The following is a 25,699-nucleotide window of genomic DNA, read 5'->3' on the forward strand; positions in this document are numbered from 1 at the left end:
GCTGGAGACGCCGATCTGCTAAGTGCTTTCCCCAAGGGTTCTAAGCTCAGCTCAGGCCCCCAATGTAAGGGCTGCAGGAATAAAGTTAAACAGTGGAGGTTTGTGCCAAGGAATGGTAGGAAGCCTTCTCTGGAGGCAGGTTCAGCCTTAAGTGGACCCCAGCATCTTCTGCCTTCCTGTCAGACCTCATCAGTCTCACCCCAGGAGTGGCTGAAAGCATCCCACCAAGGCAGGAACTAGGAGTGTGTGTGTACAGATCCTTAATCCCCAGTCTGGCAGGCCCAGCCTCTGCCCAGGGCGCCCACTAATTCCCAAACTAAATAGCAGGTGGTGTTGGGCCCACTGCCTGCTTAATCCGTTCCCAACTAGCCTGGGGCTGGCCATGGGGCCTAAAGAGTCCCACATTTGAGTTTTTAAGGAAGAGAGCAAACACTTCCATGATAGGCATTATGGCCCTGGCCCTAGGAATATCTTTTTGTTGCTTGTTTTTTTTTTTTTTTTTTTTTTTGAGACAGGGTTCTTCTGTGTAGCCCTGGCTGTCCTAGAACTCACTCTGTAGACCAGGGGGCCTTGAACTCAGAAATCTGCCTGCCTCTGCCTTCCAAGTGCTGGGATTAAAGGGGTGCGCCACCACGCCCAGCTAGGAAGAATATCTTTAAGAGCAGGCTTCTTACTGAACACAGCTTCTTTCCACAACTGCCACCAAAACCATGCATGTTTGCTATGAATGGATCTGTGTGAGAGGGGGAGACAAATATGTGTGCAGTCTCTGCAGCTGTCCACAAGTGCTCACCTACCTACCCATCCACTGACAAACACAGCTGTGTAAGATTATTTTATTGAGGAGTGTGAGGCAGGAAGAGGTGGGGGGCATTGCAGCCTCCCCAGGCCCCACCAGGGGGAACAGACCCCCTCCCACCTCCTAAGTGGCCCCCTGCATTATGGGGGACTTTGTGCAAACTCTGCCCCATGGGGAAAGAGGAGGGTATGAAGGCAGCAGCAGGGATGGGGGTGGCTACTGGGTGCTAGGGGGCTTGTAGGGCTCCAGGAGGAGGGCAGAGAAGGTGTTGACTTTGTCGGCTCCCCGAACCTCGTGAGGTAACAGTGGCAGCTTTACAATGTGAAAGTCTTCATATAGGTCTTCCATCTGTAATCAGGTTAGAGAGCAGAAAGCAGAGACTGAGGGTTGGGAGGTTAGGGCAGAAGCTAAGGGTAAGGTAAGTGGGGTCAGTAAATCCAGGGATGGCCTGGGTGTCAGGCTTCCCAGTTGAGCCTCAGTCCTCTGAATACAGAAGGCTCAGGACGCGCGTGCATCATGCCATTAGGCAAGCATCCTCTACTGAGCTGCAGCCCCAGCCCTCAGAGAACATAGTAAAAGACAGGGGACTCTTGGCTGGGCAGGTGGGCATACCTGGTCCAGATACTTGGCCTGGATCTTGTGTCGGGCCTCACACATCTTGCAGGGTTTCTCAGGGTCAGGGAATACAAGCTGGTTGACGATGATGTTGTGGGTGTCGATCTTGCACTTAGCCAGCTCCTGGATCAGCCGCTCCGTCTCGTACAAGGACAAGAATTCGGCGATGCACACACAGATGAACGTTGTCTGTTCCTGCAGGGCACAAGACAGGAGCGAGGAAGGGATCTGGCTGATCCCATCCTCAGGAGCCTCTCACCACCTGCTGAACTGGATCGTAACTCACAGGGTCCTTGAACTGTTCGCTAACGGATCGGATGACAGGCAACGTCTCTTCTAGCTTGGAGGCCAGTTGGTCAGCATTCATGTCCCCCAGGCCCAGCATGTTGCACATCTGTGGAGATGAGGGAATAGGTTTGCCACGTTGCTGGGCCTATCAGAGCCTCGGGGTCAGGAGCTTACTGAATACTGCAGCATCTCCACTAAAGGTGTGGGCCCTGGGGCCAACTCATGGGGTAGGTCTGTGTAATGTAGCTCTTCCATTTTGTGGGCAAACATGGACACACTATCTGACCTCCTGACCTCTCAGGTCTCCCATCTTCACTCCTTCCCTTCAAGAGCTGTTGTGCTTTGTGAACAGTCATGTGTTTTATTACAAATTGGTGTGAGGCACTCAGTAGATGCTCAGCAGACATTATTATCTGAGGGTGGAGGAAGGCACATGTATCACACGCATGCTCTAGAGGTGGACATGGGAATGGGGCAAGTGTCACTCACTGTATTGATGGCTCATAGAACCATTGCTGTGTTCTTTTTTTTTTTTTTTTTTGAAGTGAGCACAACAGTTGGCAGAGAAGGAAAGGAAGACCCAGAGAGGTGAAAAGATTTACTTGAGGGCACACAGCAGGTGAGATGTGGAGGGAGGGAGACCATGCCTCTTACTCTGCCCCAGAGAACAAGGTTTGGGTTGAGACACTGAGAGCAAGAGGGGCGTGAGAGAGGGCGGAGGGGCGTGGCACCTGCCTGTGAGATGAAGGGGCTGATCTGGTTCTTGATCTGCATCAGGCGGCCCAGGCCCCGTTCCACGATGGTCGGGAAGTTCAGGAGCCTGAGTGTGTGGCCGGTGGGTGCTGTGTCGAACACTACCACTGAGAAGTTCATGCCTTTCACCAGCCTGGGGGGGAGATGAGGGTCAGGCTCACACCAGAGGTCAGAAGCCCTCCCCGGGCAGGCAGGCACCCCCAATCCCTGGCAGGCTGACCTCATGACCTCAGCATAACTCATGGCTTCATCGATGCCAGGGAAGGCGCTCATGGCCTCCTGCATCATCTTCTTGCCCATGCTCAGCATGTTGTCTTCCTCGAAGAACTCGTCGGGGAGCTCTGCAACGCCCAGGCTGGGGTCTATCTCCTGGGGGCCGAGGGGACCAGACTCAGGCTGCTGCGATGACGGACTCCCAGAGGGGGCCTCAACTCCTAGGTGCAGGCCAGAGGAAGCCCATGTAGGGCTCCAACCACATAGGATCCCGGGTCTGTCCCATCAATGGTTTAACCTTCACAATCAAGTAAGAAATTGCAAACTTGGACTAGGGGAGGCCCCAAAGACAAGTTGAAACCCAAACCCACTGCAGGAGTTTGCAAAGGCAACCCAAAACTTGCTTTCCCAATAAACAACCACGGCTGGCTCCATCCACTTTCAGATTATGCCTCTAATGTGGGTCACCTCTGAATGAGATTCTTTAATTTTTAAAACAAAACCATTATGTAGCTGAGCCTAGCTGTCCTCACCCTCCTAAGTGTTGTGATTACAAGTAAGTGTTCCATTAGGCTCACTGGCCAGTTATTCTGTAGGTTACCTTGACCCTTGTTTTCTCTCCCTGCCCAATTGCTCTCCCTCTTGAGTAGTATTCTCTATTTTGAGGGGTGGGAAGCAGGGGTTGCAGGTGGAACCAAGGGCTTTAAACAGGTCAGGCTAATGCTCCTTCACATTATACTCCTAACCACTCACTGGGAGATTATAAGCAGGTGCTCTACCACTGAGCAATTCCCAAGCCCCTTAATGGTAACTACCTTCTAGCCGGGCATTAGACCCTGTGACCCCAGTCTCTGATTAGATTTTAATAAGAGCTCTACTACTGAGCTCCAGCCTCAGGCTGCTCAGAGCTCTAGTTCTTCTCCTTCACGACTGTAGGCAGTCTCCTCCATTCTGCTTATCCACAGCTGTTTGGTATTGCTGTTTTGGGGACAGACTCCAACAGTCATACCTGCCACCAACTCCTAATGACAGGTTATCAATGGATGCTTGAAAGACACACTAGGGCTGGAGAGATTAAGAGCACCGACTGCTTTTCCAAAGGTCCTGAGTTCAAATCCCAGCAACCACATGGTGGCTCACAACCATCTGTAATGGGATCTGATGTCCTCTTCTGGTGCATCTGAAGACAGCTACAGTGTACTTAATATAATAATAATAAATAAATCTTTAAAAAAAAAAAGACACACTATCCCTACTCTGACAAGTGTCTGTATCTCATTCCTCCTCAAATATCTCCTGTCTCATTCACTGTGGAAGTCCCAGCCTTTGCATGAAGGTGAAGCCCCTGGCTGGGCCTGGCGGCAGGCTTCTAACTCCAGCAATTAAGCAGAAGGGCAGGAAGGTTGCAAAGTGAGTTCAAAGCGGGCTGTAAACTTAAGTGAGACTAAAACCAACAAACCAAATCCACAGATTAAAAATGCAATGAGCCAGGCCGGACGGCAGCGGCACCTTTAGTCCCAGGGCTTGGGAGGCAAAGACAGGCAAATCTCTATGAATTCGAGGCCAGCTTGGTTTTCAAGAGAGAGTTCCAGGACAGCCAGGGCTAAACAGAGAGACACTGTCTTGAAAAACCAAAACCAAACCAAAACACTGTACCAGGTCAGTAAGAGGGTTCAGCAAGTAAAGAAACTCAATCCATGACGGAGCTGAGTTCCATTCTGGAGCCCAGGGAAGAAGAGAGGAAGCAGGCGGCCACACACACACACACACACACACAGAGGAATAACAGGGTATAAAGGGCTGAGAGCCCATCTCATAGGATGCCCCAGGCCCTGCCTTCAATCCCTACTCCTGGAAAACAGGTTGAGGAAAAAATGGGGGTGTAACATCTCATCTGCCTCAGGAAACACCCCGAGTTCTACATACTTCCTTCTGATTTCCAGGTTCTGTGTGCTTGGCAGGGCTCAGCCTTCAAGAACTATCCCCTACCACCTCTCCCCATTGCAATCAAATATGCCTTACCACCATCTTTTTCTTTCTTTCTTTCTTTCTTTCTTTCTTTCTTTCTTTCTTTTTTTTTTTTTTTTTTTTTCGAGACAGGGTTTCTCTGTGTAACTCTGGCTGTCCTGGAACTCACTCTGTAGACCAGGCTGGCCTCGAACTCAGAAATCCACCTGCCTCTGCCTCCAGAGTGCTGGGATTAAAGGCGTGCGCCACCATGCCCGGCACCACCATCTTTTTCAAACAAGCCCCTCTAAAGGCAGGCGTGGAGCTGTGCTCCTGCAGACTGGCTGCTCTAGAGGCTGAGGCAGGAGAGGCGTCTGTATGTACCCAGGGGATGAGGCCAGCATCTGTACCCAGGGGATGAGGCTAGCCTGGGCAGCACAGTGAAACTCTGTTCCAGCAACTCCACTTCCCTGCTGCGGGGTTCCCATTCTCAGCTCCCATCACCACAGTTACCATTTCCCTCATTAAAACCAAGCTGTCATAGGCACTGGAGGGATGGCTCAGTGGTTAAGAGTGTGGGCTGCTGTTCCAGAGGACCCAGGTTCAATTCTCAGCACCCACATGGAGGCTCACTACTATCTATAACTCTAGTCCCAGGGGATTCAACACCCTCTTCTGGCTTCTGAGGGCACTGCATGCACACAGCACACAAACATACATGTAGGCATAACTACTACGAGCATAAAATTATTAATCAAAACGATGCGATTTTTGTCAGGCACCAGGACACAGACCTGTCATACCAGCACTTTAGAGGAGGATCAGACATTCACGGTCATCCTTGACAACATATCAAGGTTTAGTCCATGCTAAACCGCATGAGAGTCTGTCTCAAAAACCAGTCTGCTAGCCAGCTAGCCAACCAACCAAAAACCAAACCAAACCAACAAAAAAACCCAGAATAGTGTGACCTGGAGAGAAGCCTCAGAAGCTCAGCAGTCAGGGACATTTGCTGCACTGCAGGGAACCGAGGTTTGATTTCTAGCACCCACATCAGGCACATCACACTGAGTTCCAGGGCACACATCAGACCTTCGTTCTAGAGCACCCGAAGTCAAGAACCCGTGTAAAGGTGTAGGTAGTAACAGGATTCTGTGATCCCTGTGCCGCTAGGGTAAGGTAGGTGGGGAAGCCCTGGTAGCTCTCAGGCCACCTAGCCTAGTGTACACAGCAGCAAACAACAGACTGTCTCAAACGAGGAGGAAGAGCCAGTACCAACATCTGAGGATGTCTTGACTTTCACAGTGGCACATTGGTATGAGCGTGTGTGTACACTAGGAGTACACACACACGCACGCGCACACACTCCCAGAGAGACAGAGAAAACCTGGTGATTTCACTGCTTTCCTTCCAAAATATACTCTAAATCTAACTACTCTCCCACCCCCAATTCTTTCCTTTTATGAGACTACCATATCATGATCTGGGAACAGCCACACATCCACAGCCTTCTCGTTACTCTTCCCAACTTCATCCTTGAAGGGCGTGCGCCACCACTGCCTGGCGCGGCTTAAAAAAAAAAAATCTTTAGAAACAGAATTTCTCTGTGTACCCTTGGTGGTGCTGGAACTCGGCCTTAAACGCAAGAGATCGTCCTGCCTCTGTCTCCCTAGTGCTAGGATTAAAGGTGTGTGCCGCTATTCCCGGCTGATTTACTGTTATTGTTTTTAAAGACAGGGTCTTACTTTGTAGCCCTGATAGCCTCAAATTTACAGTAACCGGCCTGCCTCTGCCTCTCTAGTGCAGGGATTAAAGGTGTGTGCCACCCTGCCCAGCCCTTTTCAAACTCGAGAGCTGGGAATGCAGGTTGGCACCGTGTAACATGCGGGATGCCCTGGCCTTCACCTCAAGCAGTAGCAGTAGCAGCAGCAGCAGCATCAGCAGCAACAGCAGCAGCACCACCACTACTAACAACACAATAACAGCAACCAAAACATGAACATGGAGCTAGAGAGATGGCTCGGCAGTTAAGAGTGTGTGCTGATCTTCCAGAGGATCCTCATTCATTCCCAGTACCCACCTAGGGGTGGGAGTTCAGAAGTGTCTTCAAACTTAAAGCTCAGGGGGGCCCTGGTATCGCTGGTCCCTGCACACGTAACTAAAAATAAAGCAAATCTTTAAAAGAATAACTGTGTATATTAAAAATCTTCTATCACACGTAGACACCAAGCCAAACTGCTTGCCCAGCCAGCAGAGCCCCAGAGTGTGCATCTCTGGTTGGGCCTCCTTCTTGTTTGCTCTGTTCCAGTTTATCGCCTTTCTCCCTGCTCCTCAAAGGTTTCCTTCCCACAAGCCCCTCTGGGTGGTGTAAGTTGGGGAAGGTGTGACACCTAGAGATGAGTATGTAGACTATGATTGGCCTGGTGGCTGCTGGTAGGTACGTCCTCAAAAGGCCTTATGGTTGGGGCTGGAGAGATGGCTCGGTGTTCAGAGTACTGGCTGCTCTTGTAGTGGATCTGGGCTGGATTCCCAGCACCCAGATGGTGGCTCACAGCCATCTGTAAGTCCAGTCCCAGGGGATCTGATGCCCTCATCTGACCTCCATGGGTACCAAGAATGTACTCTGGGTAAAACACCTGTCACTAAAACAAGATCTGCCTTATGGGGACCTCAGGCAGAGCTGAGGCCAGCTTTACTTACCATAGCAAAGAGGTTGTCATAGCCTTTGACCTTGGTAGGCACCTTGGAGAACTTCTGATCAAAAGCATCTGAGATGTTGTGAGCTGGGTCTGTGGAAATGATCAGAACACTCTCACGTCCCTTCGACAGCTGGACTGCCAGGCTGCAGCTGCGCAAAAGAAACATGGGAAGAGGAGGAATGAGGAGCCAGTTTTGGTAGTGGTGTTTGTAGCAGGATCTGCAAGGTCAGGCCACAGAAACCTGGATCTGCAAGGACCTTATGACCAATGTATGGGTCCCAGTGAGATCAAGCCTTACTTAATCCTTGAAGAAATCACCACTTCACTTCGATTCAGATAGGACTGGTGTACAATACTCAGCTGACTGATTGGATCTTTTTCAATGCCTGTTTCTGCTTTTTTTTTTTTTTTTCTTTTTTGGCACTCAGTGGCACAATCCAGCTGTCCAGCATGCAGACTGCTTTCCCTCCCTCCCTCCCTCTACTTGTTCAGGACAATGTACTTCACCTCTCAACGAACCGAGGCACCATAATCACGTGCCCTTTCCACTCCCTTTTACTTCTTCCCTCTCTGGCATCAAATAGAAGTCTGTTATACTAAGACAGCTTGCCTTAGTGTCATTCCCTCTACTCTGAACTCCCAGGGGGGTGGGGTACTGTCCGGCGGGCTGCGGAATTTACTTGTTCCTCTGCACATCCCACACGCTGAATTCACAAGACCCAAAGAGAGATGATCCAACCTAGGATGCTAGGCTCCTGCATTCAGGAGGTATCTTCAGCAGGCTGCAGTAATTTCCGGAGAGAAACAACCCCGTAGAGGCATGCTCAGCTCGCTTTGCCCCGCTCGGGAAGAGAAAGCCGGTCCCTGTCCTCCCTTTGGTCCAGTGGTACATCCCACCCGTCCTCTGGGCCCCGCTAGAGTCTCCTTACCTGCAGGTGGTCTTACCAACGCCACCCTTGCCCCCGACGAAGATCCACTTAAGGCTACGCTGCTCGATGATATTGCTAAGCGTGGGTTCCAGCGGCTCCACATCAGGTGCATCCTCGAACTCTTCTGCTTCAACCCCCCACCCGGCCACCCCCGCCGCCATCTTGGACCCGGCTCACGTGACTAATTGGGGCGCACCACGTGCTAAATACGTACAGGGGAAATGAGTCTGCCACAGCTCTGTGCAGGCTGGAAGTCTGACTTATTTTACTCCTGCATTGACATTTAGAGATAATGAGCGCTATATTTTCACCGTTTTATGAGTCAAGGGCTCACCTTTTTGAACTTTCGTTTGTAGTTTTCTAAGGATTCCCCTATCTCGCGGACATATTGGTATGACCCAGACTACTGCTCTTCACTGATTGGGCCCTAAGTCTTGCGGCACTCTTTTCATTGGCTGAATCTTGTCTTACTTCCACTAGTCACGCTCAAGTCCCTGCAGACGTCAACCTCTCCTTAGCAACCAGGCAAACATCCTGGCCAAGCTTTTTGCGTGAAGTTAGAGCAGAGGTACCTCTTGATTCCATAGGCTCGGTTTCCTGATTATCATTTCCCTCTTACTTTCTGTGTTGGACCTCAACATCTCTTCCGGTCCTCCAGTTACCCAGTTGGTTGTGAGCCACATGGTTTCTGTCGCAAACCAATCACGAACGAACTGGTTATTTGGCTAAGGGTCGATTAAAAGACTCCATTTGCTGCAGAGTATGCAGACTTTCCCCCTGTGTTCCCGGAACCCCCATGTTGGGCAGGAATGATTTCTGCAACAAGTCGTCCTTGTAGAAAGAACTTTAATTTCCGAAACTCTTATTGTGCTTGGCACTCTGCTTTCTCTCTGGGTGTGCTCCAAGTTCAGCAAATGCAATTTTAATCGAGTCCCTGTCCTTGGGAAAGAATACGAGGGTCCTTAGTCCCTTCATGCAGTACGCAGCTCAAAATATTAAGTCTTAGGGACTCAGCTTGGAAATACGTTCCGCTTCATTTTAGTGCTCCAGCCTCTTTAAATACTAATCTCAGGCAGTGTCTAGCTGCACGCAGCCAGCAGTATTTTTATTTCAAGCTAAGAGATTAAATTCAGAGACAGATGCCAAACCTGGAGATGCTTCCATTTCTAATAGGAGGTATCAAGTTAGATATGCTTTGTAGACCTAGTTAGGGGGCCACACAATTTCCCAAGGGACAATTGAAAACACAGGCTCCAAATAAGATCCGTTCAGTTACAGAGTTCTGGTGGCCCCCTGAGATTGTTCTCTTAGCCCTTACAGGGGGCCCTGGTCCCAGACGATGGTCCCATTCTCGGGGAGCTTCTGGCTGCTTAGCTAACTCGTGTCTAGCAGGATTAGGGATCGGAGGACCAGAAGGAAAGGGACCTGCTTCTGGGCTCCAACGCCTGGAGGCCAGGTCAGAACCCTTTGCCCCCACCTAAGCCCCGCCCACTCTGCGTTGTCTTCTGGGTTCCGACCTCTCTTCCCAGCATGCATTGCTCCAGACGAAGCCAGTCCCGCGCCAAGCGCGCGGTCTGAGAGCCTTTCCCGACGTCCTTTGCACGGCATCTGGCCACAAAATGGCTGCCCGAGGGAGACGGGCGGAGCCTCCGGGTCGGGAGGCGCCCGGCCCGGCGGGCAGCGGCAGGAGCCGATGGGCTGAGTCGGGGCCGGGAACGTCACCCGAGAGTGGGGACGACGAGGTGTCGGGCTCGAGTCCGGTGTCCAGCGGTGTGAACTTGTTTGCCAACGATGGCAGCTTCCTGGAGCTGTTCAAGCGGAAGATGGAGGAGGAGCAGCGGCAGCGGCAGGAGGAGCCACCCCCGGGCCCGCAGCGACCCGATCCACCGGCCTCCGCCGCGGCGGGCCCAGGGAATCCGAAGAGGAAGGGCGGCCCAGGCCCCACGCTCAGCTTCGTAAGGAGCCGCGGGGGTGGGGGCGGGCGCCGGGGCCCGCGTTGGCTGGGGGAGTCGGGCCCGGGAAGGGGCGTCATGGTCCAAGGCAGTCCTCCGCCCGGCTGCCTGGACGGTCCCGGTCGCTTGCTGAGAATCTTGAGCCTGGATTCCCGACCAGAGGTGTTTCTGGGCGGGAATGGGAATCCTTAGATCTCACTCGTGGGATCTGAGAACCGGGAAATTGCATTGGAAGCAGCGCTCTGGGGTTAGGGGACCCTAGATGCTAGGATTCCTGTTTAATTTGTACCCAGACTTTGAATAGTGAGGCCCACATATAATGTGGGGGAAAAAGAGGAGACACATTCAAATCCCGAGTCTGCTGTAATCGTTAGACTCGACTCGGACCACGGACCGTAGCCGGGCGTGGTGGTACACGCCTTGTATTACCAGCACTCCGGATGCAAGAAGAGGAGGATTCGAAAAAGTGAGACCTTGTCCCAACTAAACAAAACCAACCAACCAATAACAAAAAGCAAATCACCGACTTTGTGGCCTTAGCAAGATCAATCGATTCCTTTCTGTATTATTTAACTAATGTCCGTTTATTGAGCACCTTACCTTGTGCTGAGTTGTTGGTGGTGTCTTTGACAGAAAAGAACGTTATTTGTTTGGAGTGTGGGTGGCCTATCCTGATTTTCTGTAGTTCTAATAATTGAGATTTTGATGTATTTCATGAAGTGGTCCTAGGAAAGTCAGAACAGACTCTTAAAGAACAAGACCAGTGGTTCTCTACTGGGAGCAAGTCTCTTCACCCTCATGTATTTGATAAAGTCTGTAGACATTTTGGTTGTCAAACTCTTAAGAGGAGATGCTAGTGACATCTATAGGTAGATAGCAGGGATGCTCTTCTGTATCCTATAACGCAAGGGATAACAAAGAATGATCTAGCCGAAAATGTCAAGTGTCATGTTGAGGAGCCTCGGGTTAAATAAGTTGGACATGTACTCTGTTAGTTTTGAGCTTGCTTTATCTCTGATGTTGAGGCCTTGTAGTGGGGAGGAAGAAATGTTGGTTTGAGAATAATAGACTGTGGGTCAAATCTTGGATCCAGTTCTGTGGTTTGGGGTAAGGCTTAAGCTTGTTTAGGTCTTAAAAGGTGTGTGTGTGAACCTCCAAAGTGGCACATACATGGAATCCTAGCATTGTGGTGCTTGAGGCAGGAGGATTGCAGAGTCTGAACAAAGGTTACATTGTTTCTAAAAACAACACAGTGTGTGTGTGTGTGTGTGTGTGTGTGTGTCTGTCCAGTAGTGTATGCCTGTAATATCAGCTACTCAGGAGCTGAGAAAGGATCTGAAGTCCAGAATGAGTTCAGAGCCAGCCTGAGCAACTTAGTGAGACCCCATCTCAGAAACGAGATCTGGGGATTTAACTCAGCAGAAGATCGCTTTGAATGCATGGGATCCTAGATTCCATCTGCAGTATTGCACAAAAGCGATTGGGGGAATAGTCCAGCAGTCAATGCCTAGTTGAAGGGTAAGAACAGGATAATGTCTTGAAAAGGCCCCCAGTTAAGGGGGGAACATGGGGCCAGGGTGAAAACCCAGAGCCGGACTGTTCTTAGAGGAAGTGGAAAGTAACAGGGCCTGGGTTGATGTGACAGTACAGGAATAGGAGCAACAGTGGTGTCACTGCCTCTTGGACTTATTCCTGAGTAGCCATTGTCATTATATTCCTAAAAAACGCCAGGCCAGCTCAGGGTAGGAGAATGAGGGATGCTTTGTGGTTCAGGGTGCTCCCGCTGGCCTTGCACATCTGATCTTGAGTCTGTTGTTGGCAGCCTGTCCTATTTCTCCCAGAAACTTGTCTTTATTTCTAAAAGGAGATAGTTATTACCTTCAAATAGCATAACTGTGAATATGAGAGGAGATACCATGGTCACAGCGCTCTGTGTGGTCTGTAGGGCTCAATAGATAGTGAAGCTCAGTAAAGGAAGCTGTGTGGTCCCTGACAGGACAGTGTGAGGCCTGGCAGAAAGAGTGAGGGCAGAGCCAGGTCCCAGCAAGGTCAGCACTCCTCTGGCCCCCCTGGGAGGGTAGCCTGGGGCCCAGGACTGCCTGGGCATGGCAGCCCAGGGCAGGTGCTGAGTCGAGTGTGCTCCTCTCTGATTGCTGCGCAGGTCGGCCGGCTGGAGGAGCTGGGCGAGGCGTCGATAGGAAGGTGTAGTGGGCCTCAGCACCGCCAGGGGCGGGCCCGGCTCCTGTAACCCTTGCAGTCTTCTGTCCCTTCACCCAGGTGGGCAAGCGCAGAGGCGGGAACAAACTAGCCCTCAAGACGGGAATAGTAGCCAAGAAGCAGAAGACGGAGGATGAGGTGAGTGGGCTGCCTAGGGGTGCCACCCTAACTGCCTTTTCCTTCCAGACCCAGTGCCCAGTGGTCAGGCTTTGGATGGGTGGGCCTTGTAGGGTGGGAGGTTCCCCAGATAACCTGCTTCTGCTTATTCTTTCCTCAAATCCAGGGCCTTTAAGTGACACTGGGGATGGGTCAGCTGTCTCATGGTGTTCCTGACTTTTGTCCCGAGCTTGTTGGGCATTTGTCTTCCAACCATTCCTTCCCTCCTCCGACCCCACAGGTATTAACAAGTAAAGGTGACGCATGGGCCAAGTACATGGCAGAAGTGAAAAAGTACAAAGCCCACCAGTGCGGGGATGATGATAAAACTCGGCCCCTGGTGAAATGACTCCCTCCCGGGTGCTCTCTACCTGGGACTCTCTGCGATGTACATAATATTTAATGCGGTTCCGGCAGCAGCCTTCTCTGGAGGACTGATACACAGAAGGAAACGAAGGCGCTTGCTGTGGCCGCAGACCGTTCTCCAGGACTCTTTTTTACCTTGAGCACTTGCCTCCTCAGACTTTTAGACCAGTGGTTTACTGTGCCCTTTCTTCCCATCACCTTGCTCTCTCTGGCTCTGTCTCTTCTTGCTGTCTCTCTCCTTTTAGCAGTCACTTCTGAGAAGTAAAGAACCTGACTTAGTGCTGGAGTTTGTGCTTGGTTTATCTTCTTTGCGATCTCCAAGCTAAGCCTTTCCCCACTAGTGCATACCACATCTGCCCGAGCTGGGGTGGACCCATTGTAGAAAGGGAAGGGGAAGGTTCTGTAGGCAGGGGCACATGCTGCCTGTCTAGGACTCTCAAGACATCCTTAGTAACTGTGACTATTGAAGTCTGGTCTTGTTTGTAGTTTTGTTTTGAGACAGGGACTTACATACAGAGTTCTCTCCTGCCTCAGCAGCATGCCTTCCAAGTCTCACAGCATCAGTTTAGCTGTGACTCAGGTTAGTCTGGGTTGAGTGTGCTTGCCTAGAGCATGTGGCGCTCGCTGGTCAAGCTGGTCTAGCCCTTCACCTTTTTTGCAGTACACTAATCTTAGCTTTTGGCCATTACGGAGCTGTTATTTATTCCCCAGATTCTGACCAACTACTTAATATATAGTGTCAAAGATGTCCTGGTTTCTAGGGACCGGAGGACTGAACAGCCTACATTCTCCCTGTCCTCATAGGAGATAAGTGGGAAATCAGAGGGGATGGGTAACCTTTTCAGTGGTGACTACTAACAAGGATAAGATAGAGGCATTTGTTGGGGGAGGGGATGTCTGTTTTTAGGCCATATTTTATATTTTTGGCTTTGAGCCTAACCCTTAATGGCTGAGCTATCCTTCCAGCTTGTAATGTCACTTTTTCTTTTCTTTTCTTTTTCTTTTTGGTTTTTTGAGACAGGGTTTCTCTGTGTAGCCCTGGCTGTCTTGGAACTCACTTTGTAGACCAGGCTGGCCTTGAACTCAGAAATCCGCCTGCCTCTGCCTCCCGAGTGCTGGGATTAAAGGTGTGCACCACCACGCCCGGCGTAATGTCACTTCAAAAAATTTATTTATATATATTGTTTCTCTCCTGCATGTATGTCTGTATCACATGCGTGCCTGTTACCTGTGGAGGAGAGAACAGATCCCTTGAATCTAGAGTTAGAACTGGTTTTGAGCTGCTGTGTAGGTTCTAGGGACTTAAGGGGGGTCCTCTGGAAGACTGCAAATGCTTTTAACTGCTGAGCTATCTTTCTAGCCTCCTTAGGTGACATTTAATGCAAGTCTGGAGGGAGGTGAGTAGTGAGCTCGGATGGGACTGAGGAAGGACAGATGGCTATGGTCCTGGAGTGTTGAAGTGGTGCCCCTGGCCTTTTTTGTCAAAGCAGGCTGGAGGTGAGGCGTTGAGTTAACCCATGCTGTGGAGGCATTGAGCATGTTGACTGGTGCCTGTGATCTCAGCTATGAGGTGGAGGCAGGTGGATCAAGATTTGGGATAACTTGTTTGATGTAGATTCTTTCTCCAAAACCACATGTAAAAATTAAGTTGGTCAATGTTGATCGCTTGAGAAAATAACATTTGCTTCAGATCTCAAAGATAGTAGGGCAGTGAGTGACATTTTTCAAGTGCTCCAGGCAGAGGGAATGGCAGGGAGATAGAAAGATCCTTAGCATTTCCTAATGCAGGATGCTTGTAATGGTTAGAGATCCTCAAAGGAAGGGCTGATGGGTAGAGGATAGGGAAGGAAACACAAGCTAATAGAGTCAACTGTTGCTGCCTTGGAAGCCAGTTACAGTTGGATCTTAAGCACACATAGACACACAAGTAGGTCACAACTAGAGCAGCTTGGCCTCTATTTTAGAGTGTGTCAGTAAGCAGGGCAAGCTGAAGTCCAGGCCCCTACCTTCACAGAGACTAAGCAGGTATAACCCAGGAATAGTGAAAGGAACTTAAAAGTACACGGTAGGGTGAGTCAGCGATGGCTTCTGCCTCCTGTGCCTGTTAGTTGAACAGTCCCCTTAACTCACTTCTCCTTCTTAAAAAGTAAAGGTTTTTCATTTATCTCTATCTGCTATATGTTTGCAGGTGCTGTGTGTGTGTGTGTGTGTGTGTGTGTGTGTGTGTTGATTCCCTGGAGCTAGTTGTCAAGCCACTGGACGAGAGCTGGGAACTGAACTCTGGTCTTATGGAAGAACATTAAGTACTCTTAACCACTGAGCCATCTCTCTGATCCATTTCTCAGCTGTTTTTTATGGTTCAGGTCTTTTGTCTACTTATTTTTGGGCTTTGAGATGGATTTTGTCTGTGTAGCCCTGGCTGTTCTAGAACTTACTATGTAGATCAGGTTGGTCTTCAATTTATAGAGATCATCAGCCTCTGCTTCTCAAAAGCTGAGATTAATGGTGTGTGCCAGCACACTGGGATTGCTTTTAGCCATTTTTAATGCTAGGGAAGCATCGTCTAAATTCAAGGTGAGCCAGGGCTTACACTGTAGCTCAGTGATGCAGGGCCTTTGCCTGGCATTGGAGATGTACCCCATATGATCTTCAGCACTGCAAAGAACAAGACGTTTGACTGTAACCCTGTGAGTAAAACTGCTCTCATTGGTTTCCTGGGAGTAGTTAGTGTATGTTTATAGGCTATGTTCTACAGTTCTGGAGATGGAGCCTTTTTTCTAGTGCATGCTGGCAAGTACACTAACCTTGACCTACATTTTGGAGGCCTTGTTTAAAAATTAGACTGGAGCTGAAGAGGCGGCTCACTGGTTTTCGAGCACTTGCTGTTCTTGTAGAGGACCTGGGTTTGGTTCCCCTGGAGCTGTTGTTAATAGGTAGGTTTCTCGTTGCCTGATCCAGAAGTCTGATAGATTAGGTCTTTTGCAAGAGCAGTACATGAGATGTCTTTCCAGCCCTTGTATCGTGTTTTTTAAGTTATGTATTTGTGTGTGTGTGCATGTTGCACACATATCTGCTGTGGCATGTGGAGGTCACAGGACTTGCCTCAAGTCAGTTCTCCTCCACCTTATTGGATGGGACTCAGGTTGTCTGGCTTGGTGCCTGCTGCCTTGATCTGTTGAGCCATCTTTCCAACCTTCCCTGGATACTCCCTCTGGATAGCTGAGATGGGATGCAAGTCCTCATGCACAATGGGTGGCTACTAGACACCATGAGCTACACATTTTAAACCAAAAGTGTTTGTGATAGATACTCAGGCAGAGAGACTATTGTAAGTTAAGCGTTTATGTTCTCCCGTCAGATTTGAAGATGGGCATGAGCTGAATGCTTTTAGTTGACATTGAGTAAATGTATAGGGTCACTGAGAATTGCATAGGAAAAAACTGTTAGGAAACTTCATGGCAGGGAATACACAAGGAGGGAAGGGAGAACCCAGCATAGTGGTGCTCAACTGTGGTTATTCAGTGGTCGGAGGTGGGTGGATGGTTTTAAGAACCAAGGAGTGTACCTGGAGGGATCCATGGCCCCAGATACAAATGTAGCGGAGGATAGATGGCCTTGCTGAACAGCAACAGGAGGGAGGCCCTTGGTCAGGGGAGGTTTGATGCCCCAGTGAGTGAGTGGGTGGGTGGGTGGGGGGACCACTCATACAGGCACATGGGAGGGTGGATGTGGGGTGGGGTGGGGGGTTAGTGGCAGGGTAACCAGGAAGTGGGATAACATTTGAGATTTAAGTGAGTGGAATGATTAATTTAAAAAAAAAAAAAGACTGGGCTGGTGAGATGGCTCAGTGGGTAAGAGCACCCGACTGCTCTTCTGAAGGTCCGGAGTTCGAATCCCAGCAACCACATAGTGGTTCACAACCATCTGTAATGAGATCTGACTCCCTCTTCTGGAGTGTCTGAAGACAGCTACAGTGTACTTATATATAATAAATAAATAAATCTTAAAAAAAAAAGACTAACATGGGCAGTACAGGAAGACACTTCATCAAAACAATCAAAAACAAGCAGGGAGGGCTGGTGAGATGGCTCAGTGGGTAAGAGCACCCGACTGCTCTTCCGAAGGTCCAGAGTTCAAATCCCAGCAACCACATGGTGGCTCACAACCATCCGTAACGAGATCTGGCACCCTCTTCTGGAGTGTCTGAAGACAGCTACAGTGTACTTACATATAATAAATAAATCTTAAAAAAAAAAAAAAACAAGCAGGGAAACTTCTGATTGAAAGTTTCCTACAGAGAAAGGAAAGACAACTAAACTCTGTAGCAGTCACACCTAGTATGTATGCCCTTGGGGGGGGGGGCGGGCTAATGAAGGCAGGAAGACTACAAGGTGGAGGAGGCCAGCCTGGGTTATGGAGGTGGCCTCAGAAAAATCAATCCCTGTCTTAGTATGCTGTCTAAGCTCCACCCCACAGTTACCTGGCAATAGCCAGGTAGGCTGACCCACTTTAAAAGGAGCTGCTCGTCCCCTCCTCCCTCTCTTGCTCTTCCTTTCTAGAGCCTGCTCTGTCCCCTCTTCTCCCTCCTTCCCCTCCTCTCTCCACATGCTCATGGCTGGCCTCTCTTCCCTGCCTTTACTACTATCTTGACTCCCCCTCCCCATGCCCCGAATAAAAACTATTCTATACTATACCCTCATGTGGCTGTTCCCTCAGGGGGAAGGGATGCCTCAGCATGGGCCCACTGAGACATCCCCTTCTTCCATACCTCACTACCCCTCCATAGAACATATCTCCTTTCTCTATCTTTTTACAAACACATCACCTAGGGCCCACATAGTGAGAATCAGCTCTGCAAGTTGCCACTCAAAGCATTTGAATACAAACACCTTTTTAAAAAATCATTGTCTGCATTTTATAACTTACATAGCCTCTACCTGGAGTCAAAGCCCTCCCTTGATTAAAAAACAACAAACCACGCCCCCCCCCCGAAAAAAAGCCAAACAGAAACTACTGTGAACCTTCCGACTCTCCAATCTCCAGTTTAATAGCCAACTTGCAAGAACCCGGACCAGCCCATCTTCACGAATAAAAATTTGAGTTTTGGATACAGGGCATCTTGGGATTTGTAGTTTCAAGCCTCACCGGTGCGTGAGTAGTGGTGTAAGAAAGCTCTGCGCATGCGTAGGGTGGCTATCCACACGTGTCGTTAAAGGGTTTCTGTTTATATTGAGCCGCTAGTCTGTTGCGGAGGTTTTCCTTGATTTTCTCAACAGAGCCTTGCAATAGGGGTCTCAATTCTTGCTTTTTCATGACTGAAGGTTGCAGGGACTGATCGTGGCAATGGGGAGTGGGCTAAGTTGTTTTCAAGTTGAGGCATTCCCATAGACCTGTCCCTCACCTGAAGGTCAAAGAAACCACAGCAAAACCTATCAAAGGCCTCGGTTGTACTTTGGGATTCCAATCATGGTTACTTTAGTAAATATTGTTTTAAGCAGGGCAAGAAGACAACGAACCTGCAGTCAACTGAGGAGCTGTGCTTAGGACTACATTTTCAAATAATTTATGATTTGAATCATTACTCAATAAGCTTATGGTCAGGTAAGCATAATTTGGATGGGTCATCTCTAACGGAGCAAATTATGCTATATCCACTGAGATGGAGGTGCGGCTGAAGAGTGAATCCGTTATCAGCGGTAGGACTAGGAGGGGATGGAGACGGGAAGGGAGTAGAGGAAAGCACCAGGTCTCCAATTCTATAATGGTTTACGGCTGAAAAGGAAAAACTACTGAATTCAAACGGCAGAAGCATTCATGACCTGGCTCTTGCCTAAATGCTCTGGGCAAGGACTCTCATCTCACTTTTAAGGTAGGTTAAGGGATTAGGTCTTCTGATCGAATTTAGCTGCCTTGTTTTATTTTAGAAGTTATTGCCAGGGGCTGAATAAGTTGACTCAGCGATTAAGAGCACTTGTTGCTTTGCGACAGGACCCTGGTTTTGAGTGCCAGCAATTGTATATGGCAGCTCACAACTGTCTTGTAGCTCTAGTTCCAGGAGATTCAACACCTGACTGACTCTGCCACTCGACAGAAACGTGATGCAGACATAAATGCAGGCAAAACAAACATAAATTAAAAAAAAAAAAAAAAAAAAGCCGGGCAGTGGTGGCGCATGCCTTGAATCCCAGCACTTGGGAGGCAGAGGCTGGCGGATTTCTGAGTTCGAGGCCAGCCTGGACTACAGAGTGAGTTCCAGGACAGCCAGAGCTACACAGAGAAACCCTGTCACAAAAAACAAAAAAACAAAAAATAGCCACGTGTTATTTTTCAGTCCCATGTAAAAGTGTTTAAACAGCATTGAACAATAACAGGACAGTTGCTCTAGTAAAATCCTGCCCTGCTCTTTACGTTGGTGTCGTGCTGTTTAGAGGAGCGAAAGAGAAAGTTACATTTTAACCCCTCCCCCAGTTTCTCTGTGTAGCCTTGGCTGTCCTGGAACTAGTTCCGTAGACCAGGGAGTGCTGGGGTTAAAGGGGTGCGCCACCACTGCCCGGCTTCATTTTAACTTATTTTTGATCAAAGGGTTTTGTGATGTAGCCTAGGCTTTCCTGGTAACAGAGGGGTCTACTGTTGCCTTATTCCCTATCCCTGCCCTCCCTCCCTCCCAATCCAGTTCTGAGGCACGCCGGACTGCGAACAGTTTAAATTTTAGGGAGTTGTAGTAAGGACACGGTTAGCTGTAGTTGAAGGATTCCCAGGTCCATTACACACCGAAAGCACCCATGCACTACTAAATTTCTAGCTCCAGCAAAATCTGCAACTCAGTGGGGCTGGGGCCAGTTAAGAGTATTGTGGGCTCTCGTAGAGGACCCAGGTTTGATTTCAGCATCCACATGGCTCACCACCACCAGCTTCACAGGCATCCAATGCAATCTTCTGATCCCCACGGCACTGCGCGCACATGGTTCAGGCAAAAATACCAATATACATTAAAGAAGAAAGAAGAAAGCTGCAAAAAAAAAAAGAAAAAGGAAACGAGACGCTGGGAGGACCTAATGGCAAGAGAGGCCTAGAGGCGGTTCTTATTCTCTCACGTGACTCAACTTGGCCAGGGCCGTTCTGTGCCAGATCACGTGTGAGTGCTTCGCTCTCCGATTGGCTTTGGTAGGCCAGTTTGAACGGCGTACGGAAGCCGAAACTGTTCATTTCGGCCGCGTTTAATTTTTTTTTTTTTTTTTTTTTTAATTCCCTGCCTCTGGCTCCCTCCTTCCGCGCGAGCCTCTGGAGAAGCTGCAGCACTTAGGCGCCGCCGCTGCCTCCCGGGGCCTGGTAGGTGGGCCTCGCTCGGCCGGGGCCCCTTGGCTTCAGCTCGCCTCGAACCTCCCTGGGTTCTGGGCCTGCGCCGCGCGCCGCCCAGGCGTCGGGGTCGCGCCCGGCTGAGAGGCGGGGTACCGGGTTGGGCCAGCTCTCGAGGCCGGCAGAACGGGCCGGGCGGGGGAGGGGGAGCTGATCTGATCTCAAGGGGTGGGGCCTCGGCGCCCGGGCAGGTTCGGGTGCCACGAGATGCGGGCCAGTGGGGCGGCTGGGGTCGGGCTGGAGGGGCGCTGATTGGGGGAATCGTCGGGGGACGTCGCGTGGATCGGGTGTGTGTGGGGATCTGTTTCGGCGGGGCTTGGTTGGGTCTGATTCGGGGGAGACAGCCTTGAAAGTTGAGAGGGGAAGGTTGTTTTATCCTAATAGGGAGGGGCGTCAGACTTAAGACCAGAGGGCTTTGCTGAGTCTGGCTGCGAGGCGGTGGTGGGATCCGTTGAGGGTAGCTCACCCGGCGGGTGTTTGTGCGGGACTCTGTAAGGGAAGCTGCAGGGATTGGACGGATGGGGTCTCCGACGTGAAGTGATGGGGGTAGGGTGGGGGTGGGAGGGGGCTTAGGGGAATTTGATTGGGGGAGCTGCCAGAGGTCCGTCAGCATTAATTCCTGCTGACTGGGGCGGAGGGTAAGAGCTAGAGAAGCTTGGCCAGATCTGATTGGGGGCAGGCAGCGGGCATTGGGGGCTTTGATCGTGGGTTGGGTGATTCTGACTGGCTCTCATTCAAAGAGACATTGGAAACCTATCGGGTATTGCTTGTATTCTGGTTAAGGAGGGTCACAGGGCCGCGTCTAGGTCAGAAAGGGGGCCATGTGGCGTCTACTGAGCTTGTAGAGCCGGTTTAGAAGAGGGAGCAGGGATGAGCAAGATCTGGGCGCTTAGGGACCTAGAGGAGCTCAGGAATCTAGGAGGCGGCTGGCATCTAGTGGAGCTGGAAGGCTGGATTTTGGGGAAGGGAATCCTCGTGGACTGAGCCTTCACCTGAAAGACCGCTGGGGCGGGGCCCCTCGCCCTCGAGGGAGGCGGAAGCCGTGAGGCCCGTAACCGGGGGCGGCGGTGGCGTGAATCGCTTTGGAAAGAGGGTTCCTCGTTAGGCTCGATGTGGATCCGTCGCGCCCCCGCCGCTGGTCCTGATGGCCCGCTTTTATATTCCCCCCACTCGCACTCCCGAGCCCGCGACTGCGTGGCCGAGGATGGCTTAGCTGGCGGGGACCCCGCACTTGGACAGGCGCGGATTGGAGGCCTCCGCTTCTCGGCGGAGAGCGCTTGCGTCTGCATGTAGCCGCCTCTGCCTCGGGGACTCAACTTGGGTCTCACACAGAACTCCAGCGACCCAGCGCTGATCCAGGCTCCTACCCCTGCAGTTCGCCTTGCGCCATGGACTGGCAGCCAGACGAGCAGGGCCTGCAGCAGGTCTTGCAGCTTCTCAAAGACTCGCAGTCGCCCAACACAGCTACTCAGCGCATTGTGCAGGATGTATCCTTCTTTCCTTCCGGGGCTCACGGAACAGGGCCGATGTCTGCACCTCGTGAAGGCCAGAGAGGGAGGGACTACTTCTTGATTCCCAGACTCTTTCTGCTGCGAGAGAACATGAATTAAAGGTTTAGGTCTTTGGTTCCATTTCTGGAGTGGAGAAAATGATGGGCATGTCTGATGTTCACTGAGTACTTAATCCTATAACTGTTAAGCTGAGTGTTGGTAACTTTCCTTTAACAGATGGGAACCTGGAGGCTTAAACAGGGAAAATGCCTCAGCTAGGAACCAGGGTAAGAAGTCCAGCCATCGCAGACTTTAGTGGTATGCCTTGTCAGAATGAGGGTAGATGGGTAGGGACGCTGGAGTTGCAATATGAGTGTTTTTGTAGTTGAAAACTTTTTTCCTAAGAGCTCTCTCTCTCTCTCTCTCTCTCTCTCTCTCTCTCTATATATATATATATATATATATATATATATATACACATACATACACAAATACATATATATATATATGTAGATAGATATAGATTAGTTTTGTTATTAATTTGATACACCTATGAAGAGGGGCTTTCAATTGAAGAATTATCTCAATCAGACTGGCCTGTGGGCATGGCTGTGGGAAATTTTCTTGATAATAATTGATGCTGGTCTGTATAAGAAAGGTTGGTGGATGTGAGTTGGGGAAGGAACCAGTAAGCAGCTTTGTGCAGAGGTTTCTTCTTCAGTTATATTCCTGGAGTTCTTCCTACCTTGGGACTTCCCAATGATGAACTAAAACAAACCCTTAGTGTTTTATCACAGCAACAGAGAAGCAAATTAGAGTAAGATCAGAATTTTAAATGATATATGGTCATGATACCATCCACCTTTAATCACAGTGTTAAGGAGGCAGAAGCTAGTGAATCTCGGAGTTTAGGAGTAACCTGGTCTTATGAAAACTATCTCAAATAAAAAAATTGAGTGCTCGAAGCAGTATCAAATTTCACTTGAAAATAGGACTAGTCCATCACCTTTTCCTGCAGGGCTGAGACTGGAACATAGGAGCCTAGAGCATGCTAGCCACTTGAGCTGCATCCCTAAGTCCTGCTCCTGAAACTCAGCCATTTACTTTAGTTCTCTCTCTCTCTCTCTCTCTCTCTCTCTCTCTCTCTCTCTCTCTCTCTCTCTCTTTCTCTTTCTCTTTCTCTTTCTCTTTTTGAGACAGGGTTTCTGTCCTGTCCTGGAACTCACTTTGTAGACCAGGCTGGCCTCAAACTCAGAAATCCTCCTGCCTCTGCCTCCTAAGTGCTGGGATTAAAGGCATGCGCCACCACGCCAGCTTTAGTTTTCTCTTAATGGTGCTGGAGACTCAGTGGTCTGGCCTCACACATGCTAGATGCATATTTTACCACTGAGACCCCTGGGCTGGTTTTTCTTGTTCTTTTCTTTTTCGTTCTTTTTTTTTTTTTTTTTTAGTCATGGTCTTTTAATATAACAGATTAGTTTAGAACTAAATATGTAGCCAGGTTCTCCCTAAACTAAGAGTGATCTTCCTGCCTCAGCTTCCCTGGGGCTAGGGTTTTAGGCCTGCGCCACACTCAAGTAGCCTTCCATTCTGCTTGAGAAAAGCAGGCGTCACTGGAGGGCCAAGATCAGAAGTGAGTAGCAGCTGCCAGTTTAAGAGAAGCCTAGCCCTCTCCTGTTCTGGTAAGGATATAAGGGTCATGTAGGAGTTCAGACATGTGCCCTAGTCCCTGTGTGGACTTGATCCTCCTGAGAAGGCCCTATGGCGCTGTGAGGTTAGGAATTGAATTGATCAGTATTATCCAAGGAGTTGGCTGCCTAATTGATTTTATCACTAGCATTTTGAGCAGTGTGACACTGGGAGAGTATTGCCTAAGAAAGGCTCTTGGCTCTCAAGTACTTTGGTTTGTTTGTTTGTTTGTTTTGTTTTGAGAGAAGGTCTTGGGTTAATGCTGGCCTGGAGTTCTAAGATCTTGCCTCAGCCTACCTAGTGTTGGGATCACTAGCATGCCCCAATATACCTGGCTTTCCAAGTTCCTTAACAGCCTGGCAGAAACTTAAACAACTCAACCAGTTTCCTGACTTTAACAACTACCTGATCTTCGTCCTGACCAGACTCAAATCAGAAGGTATGTTCTCTGTCCCTCCAGGCCACACAGATCTTGCTTCTCTCTTAGTCCTCTGACCTTAGCACTTTTCCTACAGATGAGCCAACCCGCTCTCTGAGTGGCCTCATCCTCAAGAACAATGTGAAGGCGCATTACCAGAGCTTCCCGCCTCCTGTGGCTGACTTCATCAAACAGGAGTGTCTCAACAACATTGGCGATGCCTCCTCTCTCATCAGAGCCACCATCGGTGAGGGGGCTGTGGGGGTCATCATCAAGGACACACTAAGGGCTTGCATTGGGCCAAGAAGCTATTCAACGTGTTCAGGGTGTTGCTTACTGAATGCTCCAGCACCCTCTGATAGCACTCTTACTACTGCCATCTGACTGGAGAGGAAACTGAGGCACAGAGATGATAAAGGGACTTGCCTGGCAAGTAACAGCTTGGAAACAAGCCAGGCAGTGCAGGTCAGTCTTTTTTTTTTTCCCTCCCCTTTTTTTCTTTTTGAGAAAAGGTAGCCCAGACTGGCCTCAAACTTTGCACTCTTCTGCCTCAGCCTCCTGAGTGCAGTGTCCATAGTCTCAAAAGACGGGCCTGATGCTCAGCAGTTAGAGTACCTGTTTCTACCGTCCAGACAGGAGTCATTAGTGATGCCCCTCAAACTATTCATACAAAGTGGGAATTAGTTAATGGAGGCAGGCGCCTTGCTGAAGAGATACCCAAGGACATTGCAGCAGTGCTGCTAAGGTTTACTTAAGGACATTCTCCTTGAAGACTTTACACTAAAAGTATTAATAGGTGATTTCTTAGCAACATTTGAGTCTGGAGATTAGAGGACAACATTGGAGAGTCAGTTCTTACCTCCCACCTTGTCAAGATGGTTTCAGGTTTTTGCTGTACAATGTGTTATTCCAGGCTCATTGGCACAGTAGCTTCCTGTCCTTTCTTCTCCGAGTGGACGTGATAGATTATAGATGCACAGCACTGCATCCAGCCCATGTGGGTTCTGGGGAGCAAGTCTGGGCCAGCAGGCTTGGTGGTGGCTGGTTTTACCTGCTGAGTCATCTTCCCAGCTCCAGAGTTTTTAAGCCATTGTTTTTCTTGAAATCTGTCAACTAAAAAAGTGGTTTTGTTTTTTTACTTATTTGTTTGTGCTATGTGTGTGGAGATTAGAGGACAACTTAGTTGTTGTTTTTCTCCTTTTATGTGGGGTATAGTGTTGGAACTCAGGCCATGGTGGGTGGGAGCAAGTGCCTTTAACCACTAAGCCATCTTGCTGGCCTTTCTGTCGACTGTTTAAAGGAAGAGACAGGAAAGAAAGCCTTAAAACTAAATACAAGGCTAGGTGTGGTAGCACACGCTTGTGATTTCAGCACTTAAGAGTTTGAGGCCAGCCTGGTCTAAATAGTTCCAGGCTAGCCCTCGGTGAGATCCTATCTCAATCAATCAATCAATCAATAAGCCTAGGCATGGTGGGCCATGCCTTTAATTTCAGTATTTGGGAGGTGGTAGCAGGTGAATCTCTTGAGTTCAAGCAACACTGAGGTGCATAGTGAATTCCAGCCCTGTCAAGATTACAAAGTGAGCCTCCCTGTATGACCTAACAAACAATGTAATGAAGACAGAAAAATAGTCCTGAATTAGAGCTGGATGTTTGGGCCTGTTGGGTTAAACCAAATATTCAGGGGGGGAAATTGAGTCTATATATATTTAGATTTTTTTCCTTAGCAATATAGTGTTTTGTTTTAAACTTACTTGTGTGGAGGGTAGAGTGGCGTGTATAGTGTGTGTGTGTGTGTGTGTGTGTGTGTGTG

At 49.5% G+C, this 25,699-nt stretch overlaps 3 protein-coding genes across 14 annotated transcripts in view; 2 read left to right on the forward strand and 1 right to left on the reverse strand.

The window, feature by feature from the left end:
• Positions 1-820: 820 nt before the first annotated feature.
• On the reverse strand, positions 821-8,441 carry Get3 (guided entry of tail-anchored proteins factor 3, ATPase). The gene is made up of 7 exons (XM_021169976.1): positions 8,244-8,441; positions 7,316-7,463; positions 2,676-2,824; positions 2,438-2,588; positions 1,701-1,808; positions 1,412-1,609; positions 821-1,147 (listed from the first exon to the last, which is right to left on the reverse strand). Exons 1-7 carry the CDS (start codon positions 8,402-8,404, stop codon positions 1,016-1,018), a joined length of 1,047 nt encoding a protein of 348 aa, XP_021025635.1. The 5' UTR covers positions 8,405-8,441; the 3' UTR covers positions 821-1,015.
• Positions 8,442-9,139: 698 nt separating this feature from the next.
• Trir (telomerase RNA component interacting RNase) lies at positions 9,140-13,220 on the forward strand. Of its 3 annotated transcripts, none has more exons than XR_003837418.1 (3): positions 9,753-10,198; positions 12,357-12,550; positions 12,810-13,220. XR_003837418.1 is itself a non-coding variant. In XM_021169977.2 (3 exons), the coding sequence occupies exons 1-3, from the start codon at positions 9,863-9,865 to the stop codon at positions 12,915-12,917; spliced, it is 522 nt and encodes a 173-aa protein (XP_021025636.1). In that variant the 5' UTR covers positions 9,786-9,862; the 3' UTR covers positions 12,918-13,220. The 3 variants fall into 3 exon arrangements, 2 of the variants coding, with proteins under 2 accessions (XP_021025638.1, XP_021025636.1); XM_021169977.2 differs by having other exon boundaries at positions 9,786-10,198; positions 12,473-12,550; XM_021169979.2 differs by lacking the exon at positions 12,810-13,220 and having other exon boundaries at positions 9,140-10,175; positions 12,473-12,549.
• A 4,963-nt stretch (positions 13,221-18,183) lies between these two features.
• Positions 18,184-25,699, forward strand: part of Tnpo2 (transportin 2) — a 23,199-nt gene continuing 15,683 nt past the window's right edge. For 2 of the 10 annotated variants that reach the window (XM_021170823.2, XM_029480508.1), the window contains exons 1-4: positions 20,179-20,263; positions 21,666-21,777; positions 23,833-23,908; positions 23,985-24,134. In XM_021170823.2, the coding sequence (XP_021026482.1) occupies positions 21,679-21,777; positions 23,833-23,908; positions 23,985-24,134 (325 nt within the window). In that variant the 5' untranslated portion in view covers positions 20,179-20,263; positions 21,666-21,678. Of the gene's footprint in view, positions 18,536-20,178; positions 20,264-20,453; positions 20,578-20,873; positions 21,778-23,832; positions 23,909-23,984; positions 24,135-25,699 lie in introns of those variants that run through there. The other 8 variants (XM_021170826.2, XM_021170827.2, XM_021170822.2 and 5 more) reach the window with 8 other exon arrangements.

Source organism: Mus caroli, chromosome 8 (assembly GCF_900094665.2).
Source record: "Mus caroli chromosome 8, CAROLI_EIJ_v1.1, whole genome shotgun sequence".
Classification (NCBI taxonomy): domain Eukaryota; kingdom Metazoa; phylum Chordata; class Mammalia; order Rodentia; family Muridae; genus Mus; species Mus caroli.